Genomic DNA, 15,921 nt, shown 5'->3' on the forward strand with positions numbered 1-15,921 from the left:
TGTGGAGCCCTGCACAATGTCTAACTCAGTTGGTGAGCCAGGGCAGAGAGTGCACTGCTTATGTAATGGTTTGGGGAATCAAGCTTGTCTGATGAGTAGCTGCCTGAGGCCTGAAGACTTGTGTTAGCTCCCCAAGCGAATGCTTAGGCTTTTAGCTTAGTGGGCTAACATTGTTGTGTTTCTCAGGACACAAGAGGCAGATTTGGGATCAGCTGACACCAGCTGTTTCTGTCCTGTGTGTGTGTGTGTGTGTGTGTGTGTGTGTGTGTGTGTGTGTGTGTGTGTGTGTGTGTGTGTGTGTGTGTGTGTGTGTGTAAGGGGCCTTTCCAGCCTGCCTTTCCACTAGTCCCTCCCTGTGATAAAACATCAAGCCAGTCAGGTGACATGACAGAGCCCTGTCATCTCCATCACCTCATCAAAACCCACACATGCAGGAAACACCACCCAGCAGCACCCAGCCACTGTTATTACTGAGCCCAGGCCCCCTCTCACACTGCCATAGAGCCATTGGGACGTCCAAAACGGTGGTCTCAAACCCCAAAATGGAGGTCTGGTTTCTTTTTTATTACTGGGGACAGCATTGCCACTACATAAACAAGAAAAATATTTATTTTGGAGAAGATGAATGACAAATATATCTAAGCAAAGTTAGTAGATCTGTTCATAAACACATGAGGTATAATCTGACCCTTGACCTCTGAGTCTCTACACAGCCTTGCCCTGTCTTTGAACCTGTGTGTCCAATCACATCGAACGAAATCCCCTCTCGAACAATAAAATAGCCCACACTAATTACTAGCTAGGCTTGTCCACATTTTCTCGTCTCGCTCTCTGGACCAACGGTCTATTCCAGTCAAATTTATGATAACCCCCGTGAGCTGACAGCATGAAAGCAAACCCGATTGGAAAATAACACAGCCGGCCTAACCAGCTAATTATGCTGTTTCATGAGCTGTCAGGTCATGTCCATTATCTCCCCTGGATGGGGGAGACAAGAGACCTTTCAAGTGCAGGCTTTCCAGCTTGCTCATCACTACCTAAACCAGGTGGAAGGAAGAAAGGACTGGTTGTTTCTTGCTTTTCTCTTTCTTTCCTTTTTATGTCTCCTTCAAGGTTGATTCAGTCTGTTTTCTATGCATGTAAAGCACAAAATAGACCGCTTTTGTTATTGTTTATGAGCAAGGCCCAGCTTGACTTCCAAGAAGGGCATTTTCTCCTCATGCTAAATGTGAAATCCACCGCTGAAGCAGCTGTATCATCCAGTCTTTTCCACTGTATTGAGAATATAGAGTTAATAACTAGAAAAAAAGGTGCTATCTAGAACCTAAAAGGGTTCTTCGGCTGTCCCCATATAGGACAGGGGTGTCAAACTCATTCCATGGAGGGCCTAGTGTCTGCTGGTTTTTGGTTTTTCCTTTCAATTAAGACCTAGACAACCAGGTTGACATTAATTCATCAATTCAGTACAAAGGAGGAGCGAAAATCCTCGGCCCTCCGTGGAATGAGTTTGACACGTGCCATAGGAGAACCCTTTGAAGAACCCTTTTGTGTTCCATGTAGAATGTTCCCACAAAGGGTTTTTACATGGAACTCAAAAGGGTTCTACCTGTAACCAAAAAGTGTTCAACCTGGAACAAAAAAGGGTTTTCCTATGGGGACAGCCAAATAACACATTTGGAACCCTTTATCCTATGAGTGTAACTACCAAGCCTATCAGTGGGCATACTTGCTTTCCATTGCCGAAATATAAATAATGCCGCTGTAGTTGCCGTGATCCAATACCACTCCCCCAGTGTGAAACTCTAAACCATATCAATGACCTGCTGCTAGAAAGTATCCCTGGTAGACTCAGCTCCCACTGTTTGTGTAAGTCAAAGGCATAGGAGAAATTACGTACCAGAATCTCCAGGAACTAAAATGTTAAACGGTGTGTATATGTGATAATACACGACTGTGACATAGGTAAATAGAAACTAGCATAAAACATGTTATTTTAACAGCTGTATTTTGCTACATTACACATGTAGGATTATTAACGTCGTCATATATTATCTACGGTTAGTTATTCTCCATCTACATGGTCAACTCTGTCTCCAACGATTCTGTTAAATATATATGTAAATAAATCACATGCAATGGATCCTGGGACAGTGAGGTGCATGGGGCCTTGTGTACTGTAAAATACTCTGAACCAAGGAAGTAATTTCTTCAGAGAGTGGCTCTGTCTGGACCAATTATCCAATCCTCTAATGAACTAATTATGGCAGCCTGAAGGCAATGATTGTAATTACATACACAGCATAGCCACCTTACTTGAAGCTAGCAAGACTTTCTCTCACGTTTTCCCCTACCTTAAAGACGGAGATTGGAGACATGTCAGTCATCTTTAAGAATGACTATGGCTACACTGTGCATATTAGTGTACATGCATAGTGTACACAGGCATACCTGCATTATTAAAACATAAAAATCTATTCTCCCCTTACTGACCCTCATTCTAAATCTCCTGCTCAAACCATCCTGGAGGGTGGAGAGCGAGAGAAAGAAAAAAGAAAGAAAGAGAGAGGGAGGGAGGGAGAAAAAGGGGGAACCCTGACTATTCTTCCCACCGGGATGGAGCAACGGGCTGCCTTACAAATCCCCACGCTTCTTATCCAGCCTTTCCTAAATACCCAAAAAGGACAGGTTTGTCAGTGGTGCTAGGCAGTAGCCGTCTCTTCTAATTGCACTCTCCTACATGACCAAATTAATTCTGCTGTAAATGTAGTTTTATGAGACCTAATTCATTCTGCTGTAAATGTAGTTTTATGAGACCTAATTCATTCTGCTGTAAATGTAGTTTTATGAGACCTAATTCATTCTGCTGTAAATGTAGTTTTATGAGACCTAATTCATTCTGCTGTAAATGTAGTTTTATGAGACCCAATTCATTCTGCTGTAAATGTAGTTTTATGAGACCTAATTCATTCTGCTGTAAATGTAGTTTTATGAGACCTAATTCATTCTGCTGTAAATGTAGTTTTATGAGACCTAATTCATTCTGCTGTAAATTTAGTTTTATGAGACCTAATTCATTCTGCTGTAAATGTAGTTTTATGAGACCTAATTCATTCTGCTGTAAATGCAGTTTTATGAGACCTAATTTATTCTGCTGTAAATGTAGTTTTATGAGACCTCTAGACATCTTTCTACATTATGTGATTCTACTATACTGTATGAGGAAATGTCAATACTACACATCATCTTAAGGGTCACCCAAAAAAGCAGGCCAAGCAAAACTACTGACTGAGCGATAGAGAAAGAGGGGAGGAAGAGAGAGGTGAGAAAAAGTGAAGGACTGACAACCCCTGATGGACGTGAGATAACAGGGATTTCTGGGGGTTTGCTTTTTTGTGAAATGGGACGCAACCTGTGACTGTTAACACGTTGCGTCTCGGCGGCGGGCTTAAGATCTGGGCATATCATCGGCTGTTAAGAGTGGAATGGATTCCTCAGGTCTTCAGGGTCCAGGCCCTGGGCTGCAGCACTGTAGTGGCGGCAGGCTTCAGAGAGAAGAGAGACACAGGTGCAGGGGGCTATAGTTATAACTTCCTGTCTGACTGACTGACTGACTGGCTAACTGACTGTCTGAGAGGACCCAAGCTGCTGGGGTCTGTCTGACGAATATAGCTGGAGTGCCTGATCGAAATGAGATAAGAGGCAGAGTTATGAGCAGAACAACTGTATGAGAGAGTATGAGTGGAAATCGGAAATGCATTGTTTAGCGGCAAGTGGGCAAGGTGATCTTGAAGAGGGTTGGGAGCTGTTTGGTAGTTTGTGAATGATATTTGATGTGCAAGTTGTGGTCGTTTCCTTCTAACTGTATGACTTGTTCTTGTAGAGGCTAAACGACCTCTGTCCAATAAATAGGTTATAAAATACGCCTTCATGTGTCCCTCTCACTCAACCTGGAGCCTATATAAATCCTCCCTACACAAGAAATTCAACTTTGATATATGCTGCAATATCTTATGACCGTCAATGGAGAGTTGAGTCCAGATGCATCAACAACCACAAACATCCCTTCAAGGAATATAAGGAATATATATATATATATGTACCGGTAGATTGGTGGTTATGACGTCCTATTTATACTGCAATGTTAATTCAGGGAGACCGGTTCAGTAACATATCTGGCACTTCCAGCAGAAGTCGTTTGCGGCCTGCTGACCTGGCTGGTAGGGGGGGGGGGGGCTGATCCGTTTACTAACACCTGAGCTGGGGAAGTAGTTCAGCAGCTGCAGGGGGAGGTTGGGGGTCCGATGGGGGCTTACCGTGGTTGTGAAGGGGCTGCAGATAAAGAAGGATCTCTTTTAGGCCGGGTTGTCCAGAGGAACCTCAGAGAAGCTGCTGGTTATGGCCCGTCCTGAGAAAGTGTGTGAGAGAGAGAGAAAGTGTGTGTGAGAGAAACAAAATAATGAGGAGACAGGGCATAGATGAAGTGATGGCCGTGGGGAGTTTTAACCCTAGATCTATGGCTACATTTCACCTGCTAATGGGTACTGAAGGATGCTTGAGTAATGGCAGCAGACCTACAGTCAGGATCCCTGCCAAAGTAGAACATTCAATACTGATGCGATGGTAGAACATGTGTTCTGAATCATATACTGTAGAACCATCTGACAGTAGTGGGACTAAACAATGGAATCCTACAGCCATCCTTACGAGTGACCCTACAGCCATCCTTACGAGTGACCCTACAGCCATCCTTACGAGTGACCCTACAGCCATCCTTACGAGTGACCCTACAGCCACGGTTTACAAAATGTTTCATGCATTTTTGGACCGCTGAACGGCTGAAAGGACAACTGGTGTTCTCTCTTCGTTTGAGCTCTGCGACATGTCTTAGTAAAGGGGAAGGGTCAAACACACACATCTGCTGCTAACCACTGCCTTTCACTTGCCATGGCTTGACCATATAGTGATGCTTTCCATCGGTTTTGACCAGACATTCAAAACTGACTCAAGCACCACCACTATTAGAGCCCAACTGAATGTTGCTTTAGAAAACGACAGCTTGAACTAACTGTCGTGTTGAGTTGTTGGTTCAGTCTTCACCACCCAATTATAGAGGAATCCTTCACGCTGAGATATGGACATAGTCTGGGAGTTGTGGTGCTATCACCATGCTGTGTTAATTACATTCTCCCCAGGAGAGGAATGTTCAAGGCATAGTAGAACACTTCTGTTCAACATTGTATCCCTGAGTCAATTACAGAGAAAGAGGAAGTGGATAAACCAATCTGTCTCGTTGTGTTTTCAAATGACGCAAAGAAGCGAAAAGAGAGATGTGATTTGTTTTTGGCCACTTTTTTTAAACGGCGAGGAACAATATTCAATTAACGGCATCAATAGCCATAGATACCATGACGTTAGAAGAAGATCTCCTGACCCCTCCTGTCTCAGCCTCCAGTATTTATGCTGCAGTAGTTTATGTGTCGGGGGGCTAGGGTCAGTTTGTTATATCTGGAGTACTTCTCCTGTCCTATTCGGTGTCCTGTGTGAATCTAAGTGTGCGTTCTCTAATTCTCTCCTTCTCTCTTTCTCTCTCTCGGAGGACCTGAGCCCTAGGACCATGCCCCAGGACTACCTGACATGATGACTCCTTGCTGTCCCCAGTCCACCTGGCTGTGCTGCTGCTCCAGTTTCAACTGTTCTGCCTTATTATTATTCGACCATGCTGGTCATTTATGAACATTTAAACATCTTGGCCATGTTCTGTTATAATCTCCACCCGGCACAGCCAGAAGAGGACTGGCCATCCCACATATGCTCTCTCTAATTCTCTCTTTCTTTCTCTCTCTCGGAGGACCTGAGCCCTAGGACCATGCCCCAGGAATACCTGACATGATGACTCCTTGCTGTCCCCAGTCCACCTGACTGTGCTGCTGCTCCAGTTTCAACTATTCTGCCTTATTATTATTCGACCATGCTGGTCATCTATGAACATTTGAACATCTTGACCATGTTTTGTTATAATCTCCACCCGGCACAGCCAGAAGAGGACTGGCCACCCCACATAGCCTGGTTCCTCTCTAGGTTTCTTCCTAGGTTTTGGCCTTTCTAGGGAGTTTTTCCTAGCCACCGTGCTTCTACACCTGCATTGCTTGCTGTTTGGGGTTTTAGGCTGGGTTTCTGTACAGCACTTTGAGATATCAGCTGATGTACGAAGGGCTATATAAATAAATTTGATTTGATTTGATGTATACAAATGTTCAACGGAAATGTGTCTTCTTTACCCCAACCCGTCAGAAAGACACACACACAGAGGTTGTAGCAGATATTGAACTATACCAACCTCTTGGAGTTGTTGAAGCGATCCTGGCGGTGATGCTGGTGTTGTTGTTGTTGCTCTCGTTGGCCTCCACTGACTCCACTGAGGTCTTATTGGAGACAGTGTTCTCATCATCAGTCTCCCCCACTGGGGCCTCAGGGGCCACATCTCCAGGGGCCCCATCATCAGGTTTGTCCACAGGGCTGGCAGGCGGTGGGGAGTCAGAGATTTTCTCACTATCTGCTGCAGAGTGAGTACAGAGTTTAATCATGTCAGTGTCTTAACATATTATAGTCAAATTATACACACAATATCTCTGAAGAGCTTGCCACAGCACATTTCAACACACCCATTATTGCATAAACCTGTATTTAACACATGTTCACCCAAATTCCGACTAAGAAAGGCATATTTACCTTGCTCTGCAAGACTGTGCTTTGTCATTACCCCTAAGCATTACTATAATGATAGCATTTCCTATCTGAGTCTCCTGGCCGGCAGTGTTTCTCTTTCTGTTCCTACAAGAATGTTTCTGCCCACTTTGACTGTTGGGGGGTTTCTCCTCTACTGAACCAGCTGATCCAGGCCCAGGCCTCTGGTTGGTCGCCTAATGAGGTCCTGATTACTGACCAGGCCTTGCTGGGAGAGCAACACCACACAGCTGGTTAAGAGCTGTGGGAAAGTATGGCCGCCTCGTTATTATCTTACCCAAGGTGAGGGGGGGGGGGGGGGGGGAACAAGGGTGCTACGAGGCTGGGGAGGGGGGGAGGGTAACACCACTGCTGTTCTGGACATATCTGCAGCATTATTCAGATCTGTAAACCGCTATTTTTTAAGCACCATTGCTACCTCTTGTGAGGACAGACGCTGGGAGACCAGAAGCAAGTACAGGGAGTGAATATTTAATAGATAACAGACATGAAACAAAACACGGACAGCGTCTGGACAAGGGTAACATAACATTATTGCTGACACAGGGATCAAACGGGGCTATGGAACCCTGACCTGTTCACCGGACGTTCTACCTGTCCCAGACCTGCTGTTTTCAACTCTCTAGAGACAGCAGGAGTGATAGAGATACTCTGAATGATCGGCTATGAAAAGCCAACTGACATTTACTCCTGAGGTGCTGACCTGTTGCACCCTCGACAACCACTGTGATTATTATTATTTTACCCTGCTGGTCATCGATGAACATTTGAACATCTTGGCCATGTTCTGTTATAATCTCCACCCGGCACAGCCAGAAGAGGACTGGCCACCCCTCATAGCCTGGTTCCTCTCTAGGTTTCTTCCTAGGTTCTGGCCTTTCTAGGGAGTTTTTCCTAACCACCGTGCTTCTACACCTGCATTGCTTGCTGTTTGGCGTTTTAGGCTGGGTTTCTGTACAGCACTTTGTGACATCAGCTGATGTAAGAAGGGCCTTATAAATACATTTGATTGAAATTTGATTGAATAGATAGATATAGAGGAGGCAATCAATAAAGTGATGGAGTCCAGGTGAGTCCAATGAAGCGCTGATGCCCGTAACTATGGTGACAGGTGTGCGTAATGATGGGCAGCTTGGCACCCTCGAGCGCCAGAAAGGGGGCGCGGGCGTGACACCTCTGGCTACTGTGTGTGTGTACATGTTTTCCTACCATATCAGGACCACAATGTCCTTTTCATGTCCTGAATTTGTTAAAATCCTATTTTTGGCTTAAGAGTTAGGTTTTGGGATTGGGGTTAAGGTTAGGTTTAGGAAAAAAATATTTTGAACGGGAATACATTTTTAACCCCCAAAATGTCCTGAAAAGGCACTCAGTGGCTGGTTGCTAAAACGAATCCCCGTCAATAGGTCAGTTTCTTCCAGGCCCCCGACTCACTCAAAACCAACACGCTAATTTACTGTCCGAGGGAATGTGGGAATGGAGAGTGAGATCTGTAAGTAGCCTTGATGAGAGCTAAAGCAGTCTCTGGGTCCAGACTCCATAATTGAGAAAATAAAGTGTCAAGGTCGGTCGCCGGAGCAGTTGGTAGAGATTAAGGTCGTTTCAAGTCATCCCTCACAGCTGGAGCCAAAGCTAAGAATGAGAGAGTGACAGGCAGAGGTACAAGTTGAGAGTGGCTGACTAATTAGAGGCCAAGGCATTGCTCTGCATGCTAGCAAGGATTAATGATAATGTTCGGGTTTTTCATAGTTTGTCAAATATGGTTACAAATATATACAGTACCAGTCAAAAGTTTGGACACACCTACTCAATCAAGTATTTTTCTTTATTTTTTTACTATTTTCTACATTGTAGAATAATAGTGGAGACATCGAAACTATGAAATAACACATATGGAATCATGTAGTAACCAAAAAATGTGTTATATGTATTTTGATTTGTTTATTATTTATATATTTGAGATTCTTCAAAGTAGCCCTTTGCCTTGATGACAGCTTTCCACACTCTTGGCATTCTCTCAACCAGCTTCATGAGGTAGTCACCTGGAATGCATTTCAATTAACAGGTGTACCTTCTTAAAAGTTTATTTGTGGAATTTATTTCCTTCTTAATGCATTTGAGCCAATCAGTTTTGTTGTGACAAGGTAAGGGTGGTATACAGAAGATAGCCCTATTTGGTTAAAGACCAAGTCCATGTTATGACAAGAACAGCTCAAACAAGTAAAGAGAAACGACAGTCCATCATTACTTTAAGACATGAAGGTCAGTCAATGCGGAAAATGTCAAGAAGTTTGAAAGTTTCTTCAAGTGCAGTCGCAAAAACCATCAAGCGCTGTGATGAAACGGGTTCTCATGAGGACCGCCACAGGAAAGGAAGACCCAGAGTTACCTCTGCTGTTGAGGGTAAGTTCATTAGAGTTACCAGCCTCAGAAATTTCATCCCAAATAAATGCCTCAGAGTTCAAATAACAGACACATCTCAAAATCAACTGTTCAGAGGAGAAAAAAACACTACTAAAAGGACACCAATAAGAAGAAGAGACTTGCATGGGCCAAGAAACACAAGCAATGGGCATTACACCGGTGGAAATCTGTCCTTTGGTCTGATGAATCCACGTGCAATTTTTGGTTCTAACCGCTGTGTCTTTGTGAGATGCAGAGTAGGTGAACGGATGATCTCTGCATGTGTAGTTTCCACCATGAAGCATGGAAGAGGAGGTGTGATGGTGTGGGGGTGCCTTGCTGGTGACACTGCCGGTAATTTATGTAGAATTCAAGGCACACTTGACCAACAAGGCTACCACAGCGTTCTGCAGCAATATGCCAATCCCATCTGGTTTGTGCTTAGTGGGACTATCCTTTGTTTTTCAACAGGACAATGACCCAACACACCTCCAGGCTGTGTAAGGGCTATTTGACTAAAAAGGAGAACGACGGAGTGCTGCATCAGATGACCTGGCCTCAACCCAATTGAGATGGTTTGGGATGAGTTGGACCGCAGAGTGAAGGAAAAGCAGCCAACAAGTGCTCAGCATATGTGGGAACTCCTTCAAGACTGTTGGAAAAGCATTCCAGGTTGGTTGAGAGAATGCCAAGAGTGTGCAAAGCTGTCATCAAGGCAAAAAGTGGCTACTTTGAAGAATCGAAAATATATTTTGATTTGTTTAACACTGGTTTGGTTACTACATGATTCCCTATGTGCTATTTCATAGTGTTGATGTCTTCACTATTATTCAACAATGAAGAAAATAGTAAAAAGAAAAGAAAAACCCTTGAATTAGTAGGTGTTCTAAAACCTTTGACCAGTAGTGTGTGTGTGTGTGTGTGTGTGTGTGTGTGTGTGTGTGTGTGTGTGTGCGTGTGTGTGTGTGTGCGTGTGTACTTCCACAAGCAGAGAACTCTTGAAAACGAGAATAGCAAAGTTTCCCCTTTTTCTGAGGTTCAAGAGGTTCTTACAACATCATACCGAGGAGGTAGTAACACAATCTAACCCTTACATCATGGCACCGAAAAACAATCGTACAAAGTGGAAGTCGACCAAATCGATCAGCTGACGGACATGTAGGACATTTTGGTCAAGCCAAACCATAAAAAGGAACACAAATACATAAAACCGACAACAACCTAAATATTTCCAAAGGGCTTTCTCTCCACACCTCTAGTAAAGGAGACGGAATGCACTGCAAGGATCTTGACACCCGTAAAGACCACAGAGAGGTTAAGAAATAGAGACCATGTCTAATTGTGTACCTGTGGGCCTTTGTGTTTGTGTGTGCATGCGTAATTCATTCTAAAAGGAGTTCAACTGTTCTCATTGCTCTGCTTCATACACATCAGATCCTTTCCATGGCGTCCATCTCAAACCCAGTCCTACTGACAGTTGTCTATCCTTTTTTAACAGACTGACTTTACAGGCATGGGGCAGCAGTATGCTTTTACAACAGTGGAATTCACACCTCTCCAAATCATGGTTTCATTTGTTTGACTTGTATCTCTTTTAGAAAGAGCACAGAAAAAAAGTCAAGTTGAAAGGTTACGGCCGAGAGAACTGCAAAAGAAGCAGACGTCTGTCGCTATGATGCCAGTGCAACGTCTTGAGTTGATGATTTTTTTAAAAGGAGAGGAAAAAATGACTTGAGAGGTAGGGACTTTTAAAAGAGCCAATCACAACTGACCCATTCCCCAAAGTGTGACCGAGGGAAAAGAGAGAAAGACAGGCTCAGACATGCCTACAACAGTCACAAAGCCTGGGAAGACCTGTGAGAGAAATAAGAATTCAACCACTTTCACCCTAAATGAAAAGTTACGTCAAAAGGAAGGGCTATCACAGATTGAGAATACATTAAAACAGCTAATGCTGCATGGTGTTCTCTTCTCTTACTATAACGGTTGATGTTTCCATTATTTCACTGTGTGTGTTTTATTACACAGGGGTCCGATGCCTGACATGCAGGATTCTTTAGCAGGGTTCTACAGTGCGACCATTTTTCTTGCATATGTGGCAAAATATTTTGCTGTGCGACCTGGAATTGTTATTTAGGAACACCAGTGGACATATTTAAAAAAAATTTAAAAAAATTTAAAAGTATGATTCAAGCTTTAATACTTCTCATTGTGCTCCTAAAACCTGTCACTATTTTGAAATGTCCTCTGTTTAAAGCACTGAGAACAATAGACCACAGTATAAAAGGTCATGTCTTATAACCCAAGAACACATTAAAGGTAGCCTATACCATAGAAGCTGTAGTTACACATCCATCAGAGACCAATGAACAAGTCGCTCTGTGCTTTGACTCTCCTGTTCATTCTCTAGGGTTTTGTTTCCATCCAGTGGCGGACGTTGGTACGGCACCTCACCACATAGATGACATTACACAGAGTAGGTTGGGTGCTGTCATTCAATGGAGCAAGACGGGACATTCCATTTTCTAGTGTCTCTTGTAATACATTCAACAGATTGAGAGCACTGAAAAGCGAATCGTTTGACGTTTTGTAAAAGTCCCAAATGCGTAAAACCTTCCTATCTGGCAGGCAAGCTCAGTCAAATGCTTAACGCTTAACGTTTTGGCAAGAAGACTAATACTGTTTGAACCCAGGTCTGCTGCATAGAGGTCAGTCTAACCCTTATCTGGAGGCTATCACACTGAGATGAGACTGAAGTCACACACAGACATACACGTGTCATACAGTCTATTCTCGCATATCAACCTCCATGAGTCACACCAGGCAGAGTTAGCCTGGGGCGTGAGAAAACATTTTACAAATCAAACGTGTTATGGATGGTGACCATGGTGTCACAAAGGAGTGGGCAATGAGAGCTGACCCACTAGGCAGTTCAACGTCTAGTTTTGATTTACAGTACGTTTGGTTGAGTTGTTAATTAACGTGAATTCAAGGTGACAAAAAATGGCACAATCTCATTGGATTTAGGTTCTAAAGTAAGGAGGAAAAAAACGATGAAAATCCCTGAGGTTGATGACTTCTTTCAAATCCAATCAGTTTTCCGAGTTGATTCAACCAGTTTCTGCCCAGTGGGGAAGTTCTTATCTATCTAAACAATGCATAGTCATGACCGAAAGTATTGGCACCCTTGATAAAGATGAGAAAAAAGACTGTGTAAATAACACAAATACTGAGATATATTGTACGCTCAACATTTTTGGGGGAAATTATATTATATTAATACAATTGCTCACAGAAAAAATATTTTGTTTACCAAGAAATGTCAAAAAAAAGATGGGTATCAAGATGATTGAAAGTCCGGAGATGGGATGACTACCACAAATGTTTTATTTTGTGGCCAATTAACCATTTCTTTGTGGATTTTGATGTGTTCTTGGGGTCATTTTCTTGCTGGAAGATCCACTTGTGGCCAAGTTTTAGCCTCCTGGCAGAAGCAACCAGGTTTTTGGCAAAGATGTACTGTAACTTTGGGCTCCTGAGTGGCGCAGCGGTCTAAGGCACTGCCTCTCAGTAATAGAGGCGTCCCTACAGACACCCTGGTTTGAATCCAGGCTGTATCACAACCAGCCGTGATTGGGAGTCCCATAGGGCGGCCAGTGTAGGCCGTCATTGTATATAAGAATTTATTCTTAACTGACTTGCCTAGTTAAATAAAGGCTAAATAAAAATACAAAATTCATTTTAAAAACTTGGTGAAGTTCATGATGCCGTTGACCTTAGTTAGCAAGGGCCCAGGACCAACAGCCCCCACAACATCAAAGATCCACCACCATATCTTATCTTATGAGGATTTTTCTTTTAAACACCAAACCACGGTGTGTGTGACCAAATAGCTCTATTGTTCTTTTGTCTAATCTGATCATAGCACCTGGTTCCAATCCAAGTGCCAATGCTGTTTAGCAAACATCAGGTATTTACATTTGTTGCTCAATAAAGGCTCCTATTGGCATGGAGGTGGCGTCTATTTGTAGATTTGGCGTCTTGGTGACCCCAGGATGCGACCAAGTTCTGTAATTCTCTAACGATGACCCTTGGTCTTTTCTTTGTCTAACCATCTTCCTAACTGTGATTGGGGACAAGTTACACTCGGGTCTTCTACCAGACTGTTCCAGTGGTTTTAAACTTTGTAAATGTTGCCCAGTAGTTTCCTTTTCCCCATTGTGATGGATGACAAATGGATTTTTACATGTGCGTTACCTCATTTTTACCCCAGTGAAACAGGAAGTCATGAAAGGCCACAATACCGTTCTTGAAATGATGCACTTTGTGTCACCATGAATAAGTGGCCAGGGACACTTTGCTTCAGAGGGAGTTGTGATATGCAAAAAAAAAAATAATTCCAGTACACATATCTACAAATATCTTCAAAACGTGACTGCTAACATGCAAAACATTTTGGGACTGTATCAACAGTGGACTAATGAAAACAACACTAAAATATAGTTTGAGTAGAGTTCCCCTATAGGCTGAGATGAATGCAAAAAAAAGTATACTATGTTAATGCTGATTCAATTTTGTTTGATTGTATTTATAAGAATCGTTAGGAGTGCTCATCATTTTGATATCTTTTTTAGATTAGTTGTATTACTTGTTAAACAACATGTTTTTCTCTGAGCAGTTGTATTATAATGTTCCCATACATTGGCCAGGTCACAGTTGTAAATGAGAACTTGTTTTCAACTGGCCTACCTGGTTAAATAAAATAAATAAAAAATAAACCTCAGTATTTGCATGATTTATTTTACACAGTCTTTTTTGATCATCTTTATCAAGGGTGCCAATCATTTCGGCCGTGACTGTAAATGTAAGCTCTTAGGGACTCTAAACCTCACACAGTGCTCAATTCACTGTTTTGAATCAAACTTGAATAAAAACAGTGATATGAGCAAGAGCCTGCGAGAGCAGTGTGAGGGTTTCTCTTTTCTTTGAAGTTCTCACTTCAAGACATCATGAAGTTTTAAAATTAAGTTGAAAAATGTATTATTTCAGCTGTGACTCTGGCCATTTTAAAACGTAGATAGCTATGAATATATTATAGCTATTAGCACACATTGACTTCCTTCTCTCTTCTCTTTAACGGCTGTTGCAAAAGAGGAAATCCATTCTGAACACAAAAGCCATTCCAGTAACCAAACAATACATCACACCTGACAGATCACTCTGCAATAACTCAACAACTCATAAAACTACAAATATAGAATTCTCAATAGAGAATTGTTCCTCTTTTGGGGGCACATTGTCATAGGCCCAGCAAAGCGACCCTACGAGAGGACAGTACATGCACTGGTCCATTGCTTCATCAAGCTCACCTCTTTCTCCCTCACTTCCCTTAACCAGGACATCGGTGCTGTTGAGATCCACGGCGGTAAAGGTGTCCATCCCTGGAGAGGTGATCAAAGACAACATGCAATTTGTTCTTAACTGACTTGCCTAGTTAAATAAAGGTTAAATAAAAAATGGTTACTACCAATCTAACAAGTTATTGACCACAAGTTAATGTACATTAGCTAGATGTTCATTATTATTTTTGGGGTAGTTCAGTTTCTCTCTGCATTGTTATGAATGGCCCATAAGTAAGCATTTCACTGTTAGCATGGGATGAATCAAATCTAAATCAAGATTTACAGAAGTGTTTTGGTTATGTCTTGTGTACAGGCTTCTACAAAGTCCAAGTTTCCCTATTAATGTGTAGTAAATGATCATTAAGGAAGAGAGTGTAAATGAATGTAGTGTATTCTCATCCATACAGATGTATAATAATGCATGTTTTATTCTATACATATTCTATGTAATTCTATGTTGTCACCCTTCTGTGTTGAGGAGTTGTCAAACACGGCGTCGGGATCCGCAGTACTCAGAGGCAGATCCTCATGCCTGCCTCGGAGATCTACGGAGTACCTCTGGAAACACAACAGGGTACAACACACACACACACACCTCAACGGGCTAGAAAACAGACAGGCATCTACAGACATCATTGAATGCCAGCGTTTGGTGTTTGTACAAAGTCAAGTTGAAGATTTGTTATAGAATGTTAGAATTGATCAGAGAATTTAACTGGACAAACAGCATATACCTTACTCACCCTTGATGTCTTCTTAGTGAAGAAGCATGTTGCTCCAAGCACACAGGCAGTGATGATGATCACAATAAAGATGATCAATCCTATCAAGAAACAGAAAACAATCAGTTGTTGAGCAACAAGATAAAAGGCCATGCAAGTCATTCTGGACCTAAATGTTGATGTATTTATAATGTGGGTTAGTCTGACAAATGATAACCAATTCAGATTTGGTGTCAGAACACACACCGTTGGGCAGGTTTGAGACATTTTTAAATGCAATCATGTTACCAATGTGGGGCGATTTTCTCGCAGAGGGTTTTGGTTGAGCAGTTCCCGTCAAACCTTTTGAATAAAGAGAAGATAAAAGTTGTGTGCTGATGGATTCACTTCACAGTGGATTCACTTCACAGTGGATTCACTTCACTCTGGTGACATCAACTCACCTCTATTCTCGGTGGTGCTAGCAACAGAAGTGCTAGCAGTTGTGCTGCTGGCCTCTGCTGGGGGCTTTGATGTAGAGACGTCCATTGGTGAGGGCCAGTATGTCGGTCCTGGAGAGGCATCTTGAGAAAAATTACTGTTACTTTACCTCCACCAAAGCAGGTAGGAAATTAGCATCGATCAGAGATGGAGCCAAGACTTAGACCCCT

The 15,921-nt window shown here is 42.6% G+C and overlaps 1 protein-coding gene across 1 annotated transcript in view; it reads right to left on the reverse strand.

Moving 5' to 3' along the window:
• Positions 1–15,921, reverse strand: part of LOC139374121 (rho GTPase-activating protein gacJ-like) — a 29,793-nt gene that overhangs the window by 12,029 nt on the left and 1,843 nt on the right. Inside the window, exons 3-9 of the mRNA XM_071115119.1 lie at positions 15,715–15,834; positions 15,560–15,613; positions 15,293–15,372; positions 15,014–15,107; positions 14,517–14,588; positions 6,338–6,556; positions 4,314–4,405 (exon numbers count right to left, since the gene is read on the reverse strand). Of these exons, the coding sequence (XP_070971220.1) occupies positions 4,353–4,405; positions 6,338–6,556; positions 14,517–14,588; positions 15,014–15,107; positions 15,293–15,372; positions 15,560–15,613; positions 15,715–15,834 (692 nt within the window). The 3' untranslated portion in view covers positions 4,314–4,352. The remainder of the gene's footprint in view (positions 1–4,313; positions 4,406–6,337; positions 6,557–14,516; positions 14,589–15,013; positions 15,108–15,292; positions 15,373–15,559; positions 15,614–15,714; positions 15,835–15,921) is intronic.

The sequence above is a fragment of the Oncorhynchus clarkii genome, chromosome 19 (genome assembly GCF_045791955.1).
Source record: "Oncorhynchus clarkii lewisi isolate Uvic-CL-2024 chromosome 19, UVic_Ocla_1.0, whole genome shotgun sequence".
NCBI lineage: Eukaryota > Metazoa > Chordata > Actinopteri > Salmoniformes > Salmonidae > Oncorhynchus > Oncorhynchus clarkii.